The sequence below is a fragment of the Pogona vitticeps genome, chromosome 1, assembly GCF_051106095.1.
Source record: "Pogona vitticeps strain Pit_001003342236 chromosome 1, PviZW2.1, whole genome shotgun sequence".
In the NCBI taxonomy this organism is placed as follows: Eukaryota; Metazoa; Chordata; class Lepidosauria; order Squamata; family Agamidae; genus Pogona; species Pogona vitticeps.
Genome location: NC_135783.1, coordinates 330,567,419 through 330,580,566, shown reverse-complemented (window position 1 = coordinate 330,580,566; position 13,148 = coordinate 330,567,419). Strand labels below are relative to the sequence as shown.

Sequence of the window (13,148 nt, the reverse complement as noted above, 5' to 3'; positions counted from 1 at the left end):
TATGGAGATCTTGAAGTATATGTACATAAAATGATGAATATTATGTCCAGTTAATAATTATTGATCCTCTTTATTTTGAAATACATTTTCTTAAAATAATTATGTTCATGCCAGTTTGTTGTTTCTAGCTCCATACATTTCTAGTAATGGAACTACTGAAAGGGGGAGAATTACTTGAACGCATCCAGAAAAAGAAATACTTCAGTGAAACCGAAGCTAGTTCTATCATGCGCAGACTTGTTTCAGCGGTGAGCCATATGCATGATGTTGGCGTAGTCCACAGAGACTTAAAACCAGAGGTGAGGTCTCAGTAAATGAGCAAGACCTGTGGACACCAACTCACACCCTCCCTTCTCTCCTTTGTCACCCCTTTAATTTGGCCCTTTGTTCCAGTTGTATGTGTTGTGTTGATATATACTAAGAATAAAACGAATTATTAATAAAAACTCCTGAGGTAGTTCTCTAAGATTCACCCAATGGATAGAATCCAATAGTTGTAATATTAATGTTTTTAATGTGTTAAAGCAGTGCTGGCTCTGAAGCAAAGAGGGACTGGGACGGATCACCCACCTCCCCCCCACACTGATTGCGTGGGTACACCACCACAGTCCATTCCAAGGGGTCTACCTCCTGACTGCGTACGACGAACTCTGGAGGTCCCGGCAACAATCCTCCATCCACCTGCAGATTTGGAAACTCTTTGAGCAGTTCCAGAAAGCTTTCATGTCCCATGCTCTATTCCGTCTGGGCTGACCTATCTTTCTTATCGGCTGGTTCACTTTTCACCACTCTGAAACTTACCGCCTTTTCACCTTTTATATCCTCCCATACAGTTAAATCAAGTTCCTCCCCTCTCTCATCAGCCAAACACACTTCTCTATGCTCATGCACTTCCCGGTCATCTGATTCCACCTCTACTAGTATCCCCTCCCCACATCCTGTGCCTCCTTCTGCTCCTTTGACAGAGGAGGACGGCTCACTCCCTTTCTCTCCTTCACAGCATTCCTCTAATTAAGATGTTTATAAATTGTAATTCATTAATGGAAATGAAAAATCAGTGTGCTGAAATCATCTTTCACAGCTCCACATGTGAAGTGGAATGATGTCACCAGCAACAGCAAAGTGCTGCAGACTAAAGGTTTTCTTTGGTGATTTCAGGTTCAAAGCCATTTTGTGGCATCATTCCTTTTGCACATGTGGAGCTGAGTAACGGTATTTCAGACACAGTTTTCTATACTACTTCTCCATGCATAATTACTTTAGCCACTGGCTCCCCCTAATACTGCTTTGTGGTCTCATTAAAATTAGAGTTTTCACTACAAAGTTAAAATTGCCATCAGACCGTGTGAATATTTGGGTTTATCATGATTTGTTTAGGTTCTTCTGCTAAATTTTACTTACAGTTCTTTTAGCAGCCCAGCTTACTTTAGAAACTTTTCCAAATACAGTGGTACCTAGACTTACGAACTTAATCCATTTTGAAACGACGTTCGTAGTCAAAAAGTTCATAAGTCAAAGTACCATTTCCCATTGAAATGCATGGGAACAGAATTAATCCGTTGCAGCATTTCAAAAGGCAAAAAGGCAGGGGGAAAGGGCTGGAAATTCCAATTTCCCATCCTTTCTCCCTGCCTTTTTGGCTTCGGAGGTCTCAAGTGGCTTCCTCCAATGTCAGGGGGAAAGCCCTTTAAGACTTCCAAAGGTGCCGATCGCGGCGGTGGGGACCCCCAGGGAGGTCTCCCAGGGCTTGCCCGCCACCATGGGAGACCTCCCTGGGGGTCCCTGCCGCAGCGATCAGCGCCTTCGGAGCTCTCCAAGGGTTCCCCCCCCCCAACATCGGAGGAAGCCCTTTGAGAGCTCCAAAGGCAAAAAGGCAGAGAGAAAGGGCTGGAAATTCAAATTTCCAGCCCTTTCTCCCTGCCTTTTTGCAGGCAACCATTTATGAACGGCTCCGTTCTCAAAAATTGGCATTGATTTGCGAACGGAGCCTCGACCTCATTCGTAGGTCGAGCTCCGTTCGCAAGTCAATGCCAATTTTTACCAACGGTAAATCAAAAAGTTCGTATCTAGGGATGTTCGTAAGTCGAGGGTTGACTGTATATAATAAGTTTTAAGTTAGAGGAATGGGGGTGGGGGACATGGAAGCCGCCAAAAAGGAGGAAGATCACTGGAAGGCACGCCCCTCTAATGGCACCCTTCCAACCATTGGATTCTACCCACTGGGAAGATCTTACAGGCAGACCTTTCAATGAGGTGGTAATCCATGTTACATTGGAAGGAAACAAAAACAACACCTTAGCCATATGATTGTTGTTGTTAATACTCATAATTTCTCTTCATGTACTCTGTGAATCAGACATATGAGTGTTTCTGTGCCTGCATTAAACCTAATCAAAACCCAATTGATTCAAGTGTTATTATACCACTGATTACCGTATTTTTCGCTCCATAAGACGCACCTCTCCATAAGACGCACCAAATTTTTAGGAGAAGAAAACAGGAAAAAATAATCTGTTTTCTTCGCTCCATAAGACGCACAGACTTTCCACCCCCCTGTTTTGTGGGAAAAAGTGCGTCTTATAGTGCGAAAAATACGGTACTTTTTACAGGATTGGGATCTGGAGATTTCTGGAGGATGACTACTTAGGCCTTAATGCAGTTGAACATTCCATCTAGAGTATATCCATGGAATTAGTTGCTGAATGTCAATATTTATATAAATTCCAGTGAGGCATTGTGTTTGCTCTAGTTTGATGACCAAGTACTGTATGTTCACATCTTGATTTTCCTATATATATATGACCTAAGTGACTTGAGGATGTTACGAAGTCTAACAGTTTAGGTGTTTTATGTTTATGCTTGCTTCCCCCCCTCATAATTTCTTGATGAGAATTAAATTCATAGGACACACAAGACAATAGCGTATTTTTAAAAATCTTTCCTGTGTACAACAGACATAAAATCTAATACAGTGGTGCCTCGCTTGGCGATGTTAATTCGTTCCAGCGAAATCGCTGCAGAGTGAAAACGTCAAACGAAACGAAAAAATCCCATTGAAACGCATTGAAAACCCATTCAGTGTGTTCCAATGGGCTGAAAAACTCACCGTCCAGTGAAGATCCTCCATGCGGCGGCCATTTTTTGTGCCTGTAAAATGAGGAATCCATCCTAGAAAAACAGCAGGGGGGGCATTTTGAAAGCCGGCGGCCATTTTGAAACCAGACGATCAGCTGTTTGCTGATCGTCGTAAAATGAAAAATCGGGTCCCGAAGCAGGGAATCGATCATCGCTAAGCAAAATTCCCCCATTTAAACCATCGTTTTGCGATTGCTTTTGCGATCGCAAAAACATCATCGTAATGTGGATTCGTCGTAGAGCAGGGTAATCGTCTAGCGGGGCATGACTGTATAAGCAACATACATACATACATGCATGCATGCATGTATGTATGTATGTATGTATGTATGTATATACATATATGTATGTATGTATGTATATACATATATGTATGTATGTATATATATGTATATATATACATATACATGTATATATGTGTGTGTGTGTGTGTGTATATATATATATATATATATATATATATATATATATATATATATATACACATACACACACACACACACATTTCAGTATTATTGGTTGTTCTAACTGGAATTTTAAATTGAAAGTAGTGTTTTTAAATCTAACATTAAGAGTTTTTTTTGCAGAACTTACTATTCACAGATGAAAGTGATAATTCAGAAATAAAAATAATAGATTTTGGATTTGCTCGGTTAAAACCACCTGACGATCAGCCTCTTAAGACTCCATGTTTTACTCTTCATTATGCTGCTCCAGAGCTCTTAAATCATAATGGTTATGATGAATCCTGTGATCTGTGGAGTTTGGGAGTCATTTTGGTAAGTTAAATGCTGATTTTTCTACAGTTAACTTGATCAAATGAAAGAGTTATGTGCATATAAATTAAAAACGTAAGCACAGTTTGAAGAAAATAGAGGTGCAATATTGGACTACTGCAGATATAGTATTGTCTCAGCCTTAAATACAGTTTGGAGATTGTGAGTGGGCCCTGGCATTGTAGGAGTTTTCATCATAATCCAGTTTACCTTGATTTTGGGATTCAATTTCAAATAATAGGTAATTTAAAAATCTGGCATGGTTCCAGATGGAGATTTCATAGCTCAGGCAGCCATAAACTAACATGTAGCTGTTAGGCACGATCTAACAGAAAAATTCAACTAGTGTAAAGCCATCAGCTTAAATTTTACTAGCAAACTGAAGCAAGTTAAAAAGTCAAAATAGACATTTGGTCATGCACTGGGTCACATGGCTGGTGGGCAACAGCATTGCCTACTCCAGCTTCTTAACTAGTGGCAATTCACCTCTGAGATTTACACTAATGGACTTATACGGATGGGCATACATACATAACAGGATTTGACCCATTCTGTGGTCCCTTCCTTAACAGAATCGTTCTGGTAAGAAAAAAGATGTAGGAAGCAGTGAAAAAATATGAGTGACTTGTAGGTTGTCCTGATGTGCTGCAAAATTGAACAAATTAGGCATGCTGGCATCAGACCAATGGCCTGCATTGTTCAAAATTCTGTTTACATGTATTGATCAACCAATTCCCTAGGACAAGGCTAGACGCAAGACATGAGAGAAAGATCATCCTCCCAGTTGGGCTCCCCAGGAATTGTTGTATATCCATCTTGATTTGCAGCCATTGCTAGCTTAATTTGTCTAAATCCCCTTTTAAAATTGCCAGATTGGTGAACATCCCTATACTTTTTGGTAGCTACACCCTGTTTGACAAAATACTTTTATTTGTTCTGAGTCTCCCATCATTCTCCTTCGGTGGATGATGTGAGAGAAGGTGAAGAGTTTCATGCTGTTCAATTTCTCTGGTATCTGGAACTCTACTACAGTTTATTGCAGTAGTTCCCATGTCGGGTCACAAATGTTTTTGGACTGCAACTTCCTGAAGTCTTTGCCAGTACGGCTGGTGGTGAAGGCTTTGGAGAGTTGCAGTCCAAGAATGTCTGGAGAACCAAGGTTTAGAACCACTGGTGTATTGGATGGAGTGACAAGACTAGAACTCAGGAGACTCAGGTTCAGGTTTCTAATCAGCCCTAGAAAATAATGAGGGTTATGGTGGTGGAACTGGGAAACCATCTATTAAATATAGAGTTTAACAGAAATACATTGGTTTTGACTTGATGGCACATCACACACACACACACACACACACACACACACACACACACACACACACACACACACACTTTTTACACATAATTTTATATACCTTCATTATGTATCCCTCCACTTGTCTTTTTTTACAAGCCAGTGTTGTAGCCTCTCCTCACAGGGAACTTGCTTCAGTCCCTGAATCATCATGCTCTCCCTTTTTTACAACATTCCCAACTTGACAATAATTATTTTTAGGTATGATGAACAGAATTATCCATAGTATTCTTTGCAGTTCAGATTAATGTTGAGGCAAGGTGCTACTGGCAGTTTTATTTTCTTTTTCTTTTCTTTCTTTTTTTTTGGCTGCTTATGCCTCTAATGGAATATGCGTTTCCAGTATCAGTTGCAAGCTACCCGGTTCATCCTTTTCGAAGATATAGACAACATCTGTTCACCAATTGCTTGTTTTCTAAGAACTCTCAAAAACTGAGATTATATATACAGTATAGGTTCCTTTAGTACCCTTGGACATAGTTCATCTGACACTGGAGACTTTTTCCCCACATGATAATAAATTTAATAAATTGAAACTCAATCCAGGCAAGACGGAAGTGCTGTTAGTGGGTGCTTCGCCGGACAGGTTGAAGGGCCATTTCCCTGCCCTGAATGGGGTTACACTCCCCCTAAGGGACAGGGTCCGCAGTTTGGGGGTGCTCCTGGACCCCAGTCTAACACTGGAAGCCCAGGTGGACTCGGTGGTCAGAGGCGCCTTCCTTCAGCTGCGGAAATTATACCAGCTACGGCCCTACCTGGACGAGCGGAGTCTCATGACAGTTACACACTCGTATTGATTATTGCAATGCACCCTACGTTGGGCTGCCTTTGAAGACGGTCCGGCGACTGCAACTGGTCCAGAATAGAGCTGTGTGGCTGGTGAGTAGTGGGGCCGCTAGAGAGCACATCAAGCCGATTCTGTATAATTTACATTGGTTACCAGTTGCTGCCCGGGCCCAATTCAAAGTGCTTGTTTTGACATATAAAGCCCTAAACGGCTTGGGCCCTGGATACTTGAAGGACCGCCTCTTCCATATGAGCCTACCCGGCTGTTAAGATCTAGCCAGGAGGCACTTTTGAAAGAGCCATCCCTCAAGGAGGTAAGAGGGATGGCTTGTAGACAAAGGGCCTTCTCGGCAGCTGCCCCCAGACTATGGAACGCCCTCCCGACTGAAATTCGTCTGGTGACGACACTGATGATATTTCGGCGCCAGGTCAAAACCTTCCTGTTCCAGGAGGCTTTTAATTGAAATGACATTAACTGTGGGTCTTTATGATGGCAATTTTAATTGTATTTTAATTGTATTTTAATCATTTTATATTTTATTGTATTGAATTTTAATTGTTGTAAGCCGCCCAGAGACCTTTGGGTAGAGTGGGTGGCATATAAATTAAATTAAATTAAATTAAAATAAATTAAAATAAATTAAAATAAATTAAAATAAATAAATAAATAAATAAATAAATAAATAAATAAATAAATAAATAAATAAATAAATAAATAAATAAATAAATAAAATGATGCTAGACCTTCTTCCATGTTCCCAGTCATGGATTTCCTTGCCAGGGATCCACAATCTTTAAAAATAATGGAATTCTTCCTTCTTATTTAATTTTTTCCCCTTTTGAATAGGTTATACCCATCAGTTATTACATTCCAGTTGTGAGTCTCATCCTACAAGGCTTCAGTAATGCTTGTTAAATGATATTAGATTTTCTGTGCTGAGAGTTCAAATTCATGCTGTTTATTTTTCATGTTCTTGTTTATCTCCCATGTGAATTGGCATGGAGATGATGAAACAATCATGTAAATGTATAAACGCTTGTCATCTTTTCTTTATGTAATTTGATAAGCCAAGCATATAAAATGCTACTAGCATTTTTCATGTTAAGTGTATGTAGTGTATGCGTGAATATTATATTATTATATGTTATTTATTTATTTATTATTTATTTATTTATTTATTTATTTAAAATATTTATACACCACCCTTCTCCTCAAGAGGACCCAAGGCAGTTTACAGTGTTAAAAACAAAGTATATAAAATGGGTAGGGGAGGAGAAAAACAAGACAAAACCAGCAGCCCAACTTTTAAGCAGCCAATTGCTGAGGAAAAGCATACTTGAAGAGATAAAAATACTTTCATTTAATATTTCCCCCCTTGAAAAGTATACAATGCTCTCAGGACAAGTACCGTTCCAGTCTCAAGATAAGAATAGAACATGCACAAATGCACTGGAAATTATGAAGAATATAAAGAGAGGGGAGTTTTCTTTTGAAGGAGATGCTTGGAAGAATGTTTCTCAGGAAGCCAAAGATTTGATTCAAGGTATGTATTAATAAATAACTTCTTTATTACTTTCTCAGTAACTCCAGTAGGTGTCACTAATTTGAGTCTTGGGGTTTCAAAATGATTTTTTTTAAAAAAAAGCTTAAATAAGGCAGTGAGAGAGACTTTGAAGATGAAATAGTTGTGAAACCTCTGAAGTACACACAGTTCTGGATTATAGTTGTTGTCATAAATCTAGCATTTTCTAGATAATATAAAATGATTCTGTATATTTTTTCTAAATAAATAGTAACTGTGAACCGTTCCTTATTGTAGATCTTCTGAGCATATAAAAGTCTGTAATTCAAACATTCTATTAAGGTTCATTTCTACAACTTTAAAACTTCATAAACTGTATCATTGTACAGTCATAAATAAAATTACAAACTTAAAATTTTGCTTGTAATACATGTTAAATAAGGACTTTGATAAAGATAAACAATGTTTCATTGATTTAAAAATGTCTGTTGAATTCTTATTAGGACTTCTTACAGTGGATCCAAATAAGAGAATAAAGATGAACAGTTTGAGATACAACGAATGGCTTCAAGATGGTAGCCAACTGTCATCCAATCCATTAATGACTCCAGACAATTTAGGATCTTCAGGAGCTGCTGTACATAATTATGTGAAAGCAACATTTAACGTAAGCTCAGCAGTCATCAAATTATCATTTTAATTATAAAGTAATGTGCATTTTGGGTGAGATGGTGGCGCTGCGGGTTAAACCGCAGAAGCTTCTGTGCTGCAAGGTCAGAAGACCAGCAGTCGTAAGATCGAATCTACACGATGGAGTGAGCTCCTGTCGCTATCCCAGCTCCTGCCAACATAACAGTTCGAGAGCATGCAAATTCAAGTAGATAAATAGGTACCACCACAGTGGGAAGGTAATGGCATTCCGTGTCTAGTTGTGCTGGCCACATGACCACGCAAACTGTCTACGGACAAACGTTGGATCTATGGCTTGGAAATGGGGATGAGCACCGCACCCTAGAGTTGGACATGACTGGATGAAATGTCAAGGGGAACCTTTACCTTTACCTAATGTGCATTTTAGGTACATATCTGTTCAAAAGTACGTAATAGGTTATCTCAAGTTTAGTGTATTTCAGCTTGGCACCCTATGTGAGGCACCTCTGGCTTCCTTCACAGTTGCACTGGGCTGAATATGAAACTTTCTGTTAAAGCATTGGAATAGCAGTTGGGGACAGAAATGGGAGATTTTCACTGGATTTTCACTGCTACTGCCTCTGTTATTGGAGAGAAATCTTGTTTACCATGTCCCTGCTTTCTGCCAGAAAAGGCTGTCTTTAGGACAATGTTTTCCAATTATAAAATTGCACTTCCTCTTTTGACCATAGCTGGGACTGTCCATTATGTAGGATGATAAGATTATTTTAATCCTATAAAGATCAAAGACAACACTGGCGAAAGTCTTCATGTGCATAACTGAAGGTTGTGTAATAGGTGTGCTATGCCCAAGGTGGAGGTGCTATCCCTGAAGCATTTTTACTGGCACAATGTGCAGTTAGCTATGTTGGGGATGTATGATAAACTGTGCAATTCCTTGTTGCCAAGCATAATGCTTGGCACATTTATGTCAGCATAACTTTGTTACGCTGGGATGAACAGGATTCTGGCCAATATGTGAGAAATTACTCTCATTCTGTTCCTGCGTTTAGCGCCAACATTAAGCAGAGGACATAGATATGCTAAAGGGAGCATGCGAAGAAGTAAACAGAAATACCAGATTCCTTCCATGGTCAGTTCATGTCCAAGAAAGTAGCTACTGTACCCCATCTTATTCTCCTCTTAGAAGCGATAAATTGTTAAAATTTACCTGGAACTTAATATCTGTTTGAGTTTGTCTAGTCTTCAGATGGTTGGGACTTTCCAGCTGGTATCAGGCAAAATCCTGACACAACTGCTAGGGTCCCACCACTGAAGATTGTTCTGGATATTCCTCTCCATCATAAAATCAATTTTCCGTACTTGGCAACTTGGTCAGGGACTTAAATCTTTTTAATTTCTCACAATGTTCTCAACTTAACTTTATTCTGGAACATTCTAGGATGGCAGCTCCATTATCATGCTGCTGCTGGACTGGGATTTGCAGAGTGTTCTTCGCTGGGAACCCATTTAAACGTTGAACCAGGCTATATTCTGATGAAGCATTTTGGAGGCGAAAGTGTAATGGGCTGGGCTGGATGCATATGGCATGGAGTTGTTGCTCTCCATTCTGTTAATTATGGTTACACTATTTTGACACAAGAAGAAAAGAGTCTAAGAAAATAAATATATCCTCCAGTTAATCCTGTGTTCTCTTCTTCAGCAGTGTTAAATGATTGCTTTTTATTGGAAATGCAGCCATGCATTACTCTTTTAAAAGCATTTTTAATTGTTTGTAATGTAAATTACTCATGGAAAGTATTTCAGTGCTTTTATTTTTCTAAACAACTGCAGGAACTGAATCTGTTTTGAATGCACAAAATTATGTTTGCCTTTTAAAATAGGCCTTTAACAAGTACAAAAGAGAAGGATTTTGCCTGCAGAATGTTGACAAGGCACCTCTTGCAAAAAGAAGGAAGATGAAAAAGACAAGCACAAGCACAGAAACTCGCAGCAGTTCCAGTGAAAGTTCTCATTCTTCCTCCTCTCATTCTCATGGTAAAAGTACCCCGACAAAGACCCAGCAGCCTGCAAATCCCATGGACAGCAGTAATCCTGAGAGCATCTTCCAGTTCTCTGACTGAGAAATCAGAGAGATTTACTCTGCTAACGCATACTTGACAGCCTGTAAACTTACTAAGGTGTGTGTTCCTTTGAACACGAACATGTATCACTTTTTAAAAATAACTCCAATATCATTCCTACAACAGTAGGTGTTAAATATTTCTGTGCCCATAGTCAGAATCAAAGTTCAAAAGAGGGTGTTTTAGAAGAGTTTTTGTACATTGCTGGTAAGCTATCCCAAACGCTTACTTTAAATTCTTGCATAAATGCTGTATTCCAGTGGAAGACTCTGCATGTGGAAATTGGGATTTGTCATAGCTAACTTCTTTTATCCTTTCCTACCTAGAGATTGGATATCGTTGTGGCTATTTTGATTTCAAAAGCAGCATCTCTAAGCAATAATGCTGTTTTACATCCCACAAGAGTCCCCAAGGTTGTTCAGCCAGTAAGTTCTCCTTCCTGCACTTCTTGTCCCATTGATTTTTTACCTTGAATGGTGAGCTGCATAAGCTTTCAGAACGTCGTTATTTACCAGCAACTAGAGCCCTGTGTGCATGCCTTTAATTACACTTTTCTTTGGAATTTTCTATACATTAGAAAGATTACCAGGGTTGAAACATATTGGAAAGGAAGAAAAATATCTGCTTCCACAGATGCAGAAGCTTTTTTTCTTGAGCAGGAAGCTTGTATAAGGAATAACAAAGTCACATCCAAATATCTAGACATTCAGTGTGTAGAATGGATGCACAAGCACTTGCATAAGATATATGCAACAATTCACCTAGTGCAAGGGCTTGGTAACTGATATGAAGAACAGTATAATTTCTTCTTGTCTAGCTTTTGGATATATTCTTTTTTCTTGTTTGAAAGAATATTGGGGATTTTGAATAGCTTCAAAAATTGATTTGCTTGCTATTTCTCAAGCAGTCACTATTTGAAACACATGTAAAAGTTTTTTTAAAAAAACTCACAAATGTTTATATTTATTTTCTATGTTCATGACTAGTTTTTAGATTTAAAAAATAGTTTCTCTTAAGTGAGAATTTGGTATTATTGTTATTATATTGGTTTAAAAATAAGTGTTGTGATATGTAATTGATTTGACGATTTGCTTTCTAGTTGTAGCATAATATTTGGAGGATTCTATTCCACAAAAAGCATCTGCATGGTTTAGTACACTTGTAATTGCATTTCATAAGTATTGGGACAATGCAATGAGTGCTTTTAGGAGATGCTTTGCAGCCTGCTTTAGCAATTTCAGTAAGAATTAACGAGCTTTTATTGCATATTCAACTGTGCAATACCAAGATTTTGTTTTCTTGTCTTTATTTCCATATCTATATGCAATACTTCTCAGATTTTGCCCCTTTTCATGTCGGGGTATGTTCTGACTGAACCACATGCACTGGGAGGACTAAAGGGATATTTTATCAAACACTGTGCTTCACATCTAAACACTGTGTTTTATTACAACAAGGTATTTCTTCCTGCAGTCATGAAGTATTTGGAATCATAAATGTGATTCTTAACAATGCACTTAAATGGTAATATAGTAAATTGTGAAGCATAATTTATCTGCTCTGGTCTTGCAAAAAAAAAGGTTGAGTGGTCCTATTGTGAATTCAGTAGGGCAATATGTATAAAGTTAAGTTCGTACATAGATGTTTGCATGCTTAGAGTTCACCTCAAAGATTTTCAAAAGAATTTGCTGCATTGTAAACAAAACCTAAATCCTATGCAAATATGTGTGTATGTGTGTGTTTGTGTGTGTGTGTGCATATAGGAATTGTTTTTCTATTAATGGCTTGTTTACATAATTGCATCTTTTATCAGTGTTTTAGAAAACATAATGTGGAGCTGTCTATGGAAACTAAAGGAACAAATTCCTGAAAAAAGCATGTGTTTACGTCTAGCTGTAGTATCACTGAGAGCATTTTCAGCAGAAGTGTGGTAAAAAGTGATCCAAACAATAGTTTGTGTGTGGCTTACTGAGTCCTTGTTAACATTTATGTCACCCAGTTTAACTTCAGGGGGAAATGTAATTCTAGCCCTTATTGTTAGGTAAGATTGAACATTTAGTAACAGGAGCTCAGAGGCTTATTATCAGACACCAGATATGCAATGTAATTTTATGCATGTTTATTCAGAGGTAAGATCTTTTGAGTTCAACAAAATTCACTAGGTAGTAAACTAGAGTGCATAGGATCTGAAGCTCACTTGTTTTCACCCCTCAAGTTACTAAAGTAACTTCATGATTTGAATTTTTAACTTGAGCTTTTTGACATTTGGGATTGTTAATTCAAGATAACATATAGCACAAAAGTCACACATTGTGTCCACCACACGTGCCTTGGCTTCCACACTGTGTTTAATTTACATTTGTAGTCCATGTAACTGTGAACAGGAAAGACAGTTGCTTTGTTTTTCTTTAAGGCAATTCAGTTGAAAATTCTTCTGACCCATTTTTGGTTTGATCCTGTTTGAACCTGAACACCTTTGAATCTGAGACTTGAGAGTAAATCCCTTTGAACTCAGTGGGATTTATTTCTCAGTAAATATGCATAGGATTGTGCTGCTAACTGAATGCTTTGTCATGAGTTGCAGCGCAAGTTCTAAGCCAGTGGAGGCAAACCTTTTTCGGCTCGAGTGCCCAAAATGAGGGGGTGGGGAAGAAACCAGTGGCTGCCGTGCCGCCTGGAAGACAAGAACCGGAACAGGAAGTGGCAGTTTCAGGGGGAATCTTGGGGATGTACAGGAAGTTAAAGGATCCAGAACAGGAAGAGAAAGGGGGAGTCCCAGCTGCAGCTACTTCAAAAGGTTTGT

General features: G+C 38.7%; 1 protein-coding gene across 4 annotated transcripts in view; it reads left to right on the top strand.

Moving 5' to 3' along the window:
* RPS6KA5 (ribosomal protein S6 kinase A5) overlaps window positions 1-12,297 on the top strand; it is a 61,536-nt gene extending 49,239 nt beyond the window's left edge. For 3 of the 4 annotated variants that reach the window (XM_072986558.2, XM_072986561.2, XM_072986559.2), the window contains 5 exons: window positions 129-299; window positions 3,723-3,914; window positions 7,433-7,592; window positions 8,075-8,238; window positions 10,106-12,297. In XM_072986558.2, the coding sequence (XP_072842659.2) occupies window positions 129-299; window positions 3,723-3,914; window positions 7,433-7,592; window positions 8,075-8,238; window positions 10,106-10,345 (927 nt within the window). In that variant the 3' untranslated portion in view covers window positions 10,346-12,297. Of the gene's footprint in view, window positions 1-128; window positions 300-3,722; window positions 3,915-7,432; window positions 7,593-8,074; window positions 8,239-9,663; window positions 9,889-10,105 lie in introns of those variants that run through there. The other variant, XM_072986560.2, reaches the window with a different exon arrangement.
* The last annotated feature ends 851 nt before the right edge of the window (window positions 12,298-13,148 follow it).